Genomic DNA, 5,187 nt, shown 5'->3' with positions numbered 1-5,187 from the left:
TTGCTTTACAAAAGACAGCCTTTATTTTTCATTGGCCTTGATTGGCACGGAGGTGCAGGGAGGACGGTCTCTCTGGGCTTGGGCGTGGACTCGGCCTGCCGGGTTCAGAAGATGCAAGTGCAGCCTACAGCGATGGTCTCCATGACGGCGCGCTGGCGGCAGGGCCCGGAGCGCGGCGGCGGCGGGCAGAGGCGGCGGCGCACCGGCACCTGGCTGAACACTGGCACGCTCACCATGCTGCGGTCCTCCTGCATGGTGAAGGGGTTCACGCAGCCCACGCACAGGCACTGCGCCTCCGGCAGGTCCACGGGAATGCGGCTGGGGTCGTGGTTGATGCTGCAGGGAGGCGGAGAGAGCGCAGCGCGGAAATTAATCGGAGAAGAGCAAATAGGTGCCCACTCCCCACGCCCCTTCTCTTTCCTAAGCAGTGTTTTTTGATTTTGGTTTTGGTTTTTTTTTTCTCTAACCAGAGTTTACGGAATCCTGGTGGCAGTGGCGCAGTGGTTCAGCGCTCGGCTGCTAACTGAAAGGTCAGTGGTTTGAACCCACCAGCGGCTCCCAGGGAGAAAGATGTGGCAGTCTGCTTCTGTAAAGAATTACAGCCTTGGAAACGTTAGGGGGCAGTTCTATTCTGCCCTATAGGGTCCCTATGAGTTGGAATCGACTGGAGGGCAATGGTTTTTTTTTTGTTTGTTTGTTTTTTGTTTTTTTCAATGGGTTTAACCAGAGTTTTGATTCAGCAGCAAGACCATGCTGTACTAGAAGGGCAGTAATCGACCCCGTGTTTGTGGTGAAAATTTTGAAGATCATGGAAGGCAACCCCATGGTTATCCAGGTTCATCAGGGTCGTCAGGCGGTAACCAACCAATATTTACCCAACTTCCTTTTTCATCCAGCTTCCTTTTTCATCCAAGGTCCCTGGGTGGCACAAATGGTTTTTGCTTGACTACTAACCTAAAGGTTGGCCATTGGAACCCACCCAGCAGCGCTATGGAAGAAAGGCCTGGCTATCAGCTTCTGTAAAGGTTGGAGTGGTTCTACTCTAATTCATGAGGTTGCCATGAGTCGGCATTGGCTCCACGGCAGGAGTTTGGTTGTGGTTCCTTTTTCATGTAGCTGGAGGCCCATCCTAGTACTGGATTCTGCTGTAGGGGTCACAGAGAAGGCCTCACTTTGCCTACCCCACCCTCTCACTTGTTTATATTCCTGGGAAACTTAATCCACGGGAAATAATCTGTGCTCACACTGCTGCCTGATTCCTGTTGGAAGAGGAGTCAGGAGGCCTGAGTTCTATTTTGACTCAGTCTTCATTCATTGAACAGATATTTTTTACATGCCCACATGTGAATGATTCTGTCCTCGGCATTACGTCCTCGGAATCACTGATGAATAATACAGACATGTCACCTCCTGGTGCCCTCGCAGAGCTAGAGTACAGGGATTTCCTTGGTGACGTTTCCTTCTCTATGCTTTAGCTTCCTCACCTACTAAATGTGTGTATGTCGGGGGTGAACTTGACCTATGGACCTGCAGCATCAGCATCACCTGGGAACTTGTTAAAAATGCAGGCTCTCGTCCCCAAGCCAGACCTCCTGAATCAGGGTCTGAATTTTTACAAGATTCCCAGGTGATCCGTGGGTACCATAAAGAGTGAAAAGCCTGTAGGAGGATATGGAATGTGTGCCTAATTACTTCCATGAACAACTGCCTCTTTTGCCAGTAGACCAGAAGAACTGGATGGTGCCTGGCTACTATTACTGAATATTTTGATTAAAGATTCCATAGAAGGATCCTGATCAAAAGAAGGGAAAATGCAGAACAGAATTTTAAATTTTCATGGACTCTATCTAAACTTTCTGGAGCCATGGAGGATGGGTGAACCCCTGAAACCATTACCCTGAGATAATCTTTAAACCATAAACCAATATTGAACACCTTAATACTGAACAATAGTTTAGCTTAACTAGTAAGAAACGGTCTGCCTTGAGCATTATGCTCTTTTAAGAACTATCTAAACCAAAAACCCTGTTGCTGTCAAGTCGATTCCAACTCATAGCGACCCTACAGGACAGAGTAGAACTGCCCTATAGAGTTTCCAAGGAGTGCCTGGTGGATTCTAACTGCCAACTTTTTGGTTAGCAGCCGTAGCATTTAACCACTGCGCCACCAAAGAGCTATCTATATGGGATCAAATTTGACAACAGCAACTTAAAAGATTAGATAGAAACCTTAGGGGGCAGTGAATTTATGTTAACGAAGGAGGAACAACCTAGAAAAGGATGGTGAGAATGGTTGTACAACTCGAAGAATGTAATCAGTATCACTAGATTATACATGTAGAAACTAAAAGAAAAGAAAAAAAAAGTGAGAAGCCCTGCTTTGGAGGATCTTTAAAACCCAAAAATCTGTAGAACTGCCCCACAAGGTTTCCAAGGCTATAATCTTTATGGGAGCAGACTGCCACATCTTTCTCCCAGAGAGCAGCTGGTGGGTTCAAACTGCCAACCTTTCAGTTAGCAGCAGAGCACTTAACCACTATGCCACCGGGACTCCCTGGAGGATCCTTATGGCCCTTCCTATTGTCACATTCCAGAGCTGTGCTGTTGAATACAGTAGCCACTAGCCACATGTGGCTATTCATATTCAAGTTAATCAAAATTAGTTCCTCAGTCACACTAGCCACATTTCAAGTGCTCACTACCCACCGAAGGCTAGTGGCTACCATATTGAATTCCCCATCATTGTAGAAAGTTCTGTTGAACAAGTACTATTCTATTAAACAGTCCTAGGATGTAACTTGTGTAGCTAAGAAATCTGTGGCCTGGGTTTGTGAGTGAGGACACTTTAGGGTCAGCCCATTTCTTCATTATTCCTTCAACACATATACATTTGCCCCTTCTCTGTGCCAAGCCAGTATGCTAGAAAGTGGAGATACAACCAGGGTACAACACCACTCCTGCTATCTAGGGGCAGTGGGCTTGATTCCCAAACTGGGTGATGCGTTCGAATCATGTTGAGATATATAAGATATTGCTTTCTGGGCCTCTGCCCTGGAGATTTATATTGGATGGGGTATGGGAATCTGCATTTTAAACGCTCCTTAGGTGATTTGGGAAACCCTGGTGGCACAGTGGTTAAGAGCTACAGCTGCTAACCAAAAGATTGGCAGTTTGAATCCCCCAGGCACTCCTTGGAAACCCTGTGGGGCAGTTCTACTCTGTCCTGTAGGGTTGCTATGAGTTGGAATTGACTAGACAGCAATGGGTTTGGGGTTTTTTGTTTTTTTGTTTTTTTAAGGTGATTTTGATGCAAGCATTGGGAAGGTCCCAGTCTAATGTGACAGACAAACATGAACACATCCAACTTAATGTCACATGGAAGGGCTGTAACGAGTATGTACAAGTCACTGTGGGAACTGGAGGAAGTGACGCTCGGGGAAGACCTTGCAGATCTTTCAGCTGGTACTTGGAAAACGTAATGTCAGTGCTTTGCATGGAGATCTCATTTAACAATAAGCCTATAAAGTAGGTACTACTGTCACCTTCTTTTACAGTTCAGGCTCAGAAAGGTCAAGTGATTTGCTCAAAGCCACACAGCTGGTAAGAGGCAGAGTCAGGATCAAACCCGGTTGCTCGAATCTCTGAATCCAAGATCTTAGCTGTTACAATGACTGGGACTGTGAATAAGGTGCACCTCCCCTCTGCCGCCAAAAAAAAAAAAAAAAGCTTGCCCGCTGCCACCCGTTCCAGCCTACCTGTAGCCCCAGGGTGACAGGCTCCTCTTGTTGGACAGCCACAGCTGCAGATTGACCTCACACTTCTTCCTGGCCAGCTCAGAGCTGTTCTTCAGCTGGGCCACCATCTCCCCAAGGTTCCTCTCATACTCCTCCATGCGGGTGTATGGTTTCGCCCGTGACACCAGGTCCAGTGGCACCTGGTGAGGCCCAGGGGCCAGGGTCCCAGGTCGCCCTTGCCCCTTCCTCTTGCCTTTGGGGTTTCTAGGCTGGCCCGGCCCCAGGAAGATGGAGACGGTAAGAAGGAACAGCTGGGGGAGGAAGGACACAGGTCAAAGATGAGAGAGCTAGGTCTCTCTCGGCCAGGATTCAGGGCCCAGGGAGGTAAGAGAAAAAGAGGATTGGTCTCTGTGTTGGCCATCCTCACCTGCCATACCCTGGCCAGGACCCATGGGGCCATAACCCATGTATAGCGACACTTGCTATGCACCAGGCTCTGTAACTGGCACCAAGGATGCAGCAATGACACCTCCTTCTCCTTTCTCTCACATCCAACTTATCACTAAGGTACTATTGGACCACCTAAAAATCTCCCCACCCATCCACTTCTGTCCATCTGCTCCACCATCCTCACTTCCCTGGACAGGTCAACAGCCTCCTAGCTGGTCTCCCCAAGTCCACTCTAGCTCCTTCCAATCAGTTCTGCACACCATGGCCAAGGACAGCTATTCAACATGCAAATTTGATAATGTCACCCTCCTGCTTAACACCCTTCAATGGTTTCCCATTGCGCTTCAAATAATAACTTCCATACTCAGGCCTCCCAGGCCGTGTGGCCTGACCCCTGCTGAGCTCTCACTCCTCACCTCCCTCCCTGCTTACTCTCACACCTGTGTTTCAGCCTCTGGCCTTCTCTCAATCCCTTACTCTCACCCTACTCCTTCCTGCCACAGGGATTTTGCACATGCCTCTGCCTGCAGCGTTCTACCTCCTCTTCTCACCTTCTAAATGCCTTCTAGTCCCTCAGGGCTCGGTCTGGTGTTACTTCCTCAGGGATGCCTTTGTGGGCCTTCTTGGGCCTTTATAACACCACATGCCTCTCTTACATGGCTGCAGTCTTACAGTTTCTATGTGTGAGTATCTTATCTGTCAGTCCCCCACTAAGCCACAGACTCCATGAAGGCAGGCATCACATTGGTTTCCACATACTGTTTTATCCCCGGTGTCTACATGGTAGGAGCCCTGGTGGCAGAGTGGTTAAATGCTCAGCTGCTAACCAAAAGGTGAGTGGTTCAAACCCACCAGCCGCTCCGTGGGAGAAAATGTGTCAGGCTGCTTCCGTAAAGATTACAGTCTTGGAAGCCCTGTGAGGCAGTTGTACACTGCCTATAGGGTTGCTGTGAGTTGGAACTGACTCAATGGCAATGGATTTTTTTTTTTTTTTTTTTTTTTTT

At 48.4% G+C, this 5,187-nt stretch overlaps 1 protein-coding gene across 1 annotated transcript in view; it reads right to left on the bottom strand.

Moving 5' to 3' along the window:
- The window catches only part of IL17B (interleukin 17B), a 6,849-nt gene continuing 1,662 nt past the window's right edge, over positions 1-5,187 (bottom strand). The window contains exons 2-3 of the mRNA XM_004384912.2: positions 3,755-4,044; positions 1-336 (exon numbers count right to left, since the gene is read on the bottom strand). Coding sequence (XP_004384969.1) covers positions 105-336; positions 3,755-4,044 — 522 coding nt within the window. The 3' untranslated portion in view covers positions 1-104. The remainder of the gene's footprint in view (positions 337-3,754; positions 4,045-5,187) is intronic.

The sequence above is a fragment of the Trichechus manatus genome, unplaced genomic scaffold (assembly GCF_000243295.1).
Source record: "Trichechus manatus latirostris isolate Lorelei unplaced genomic scaffold, TriManLat1.0 scaffold00130, whole genome shotgun sequence".
NCBI lineage: Eukaryota > Metazoa > Chordata > Mammalia > Sirenia > Trichechidae > Trichechus > Trichechus manatus.
This window is presented reverse-complemented; position numbering and strand designations above follow the sequence as displayed.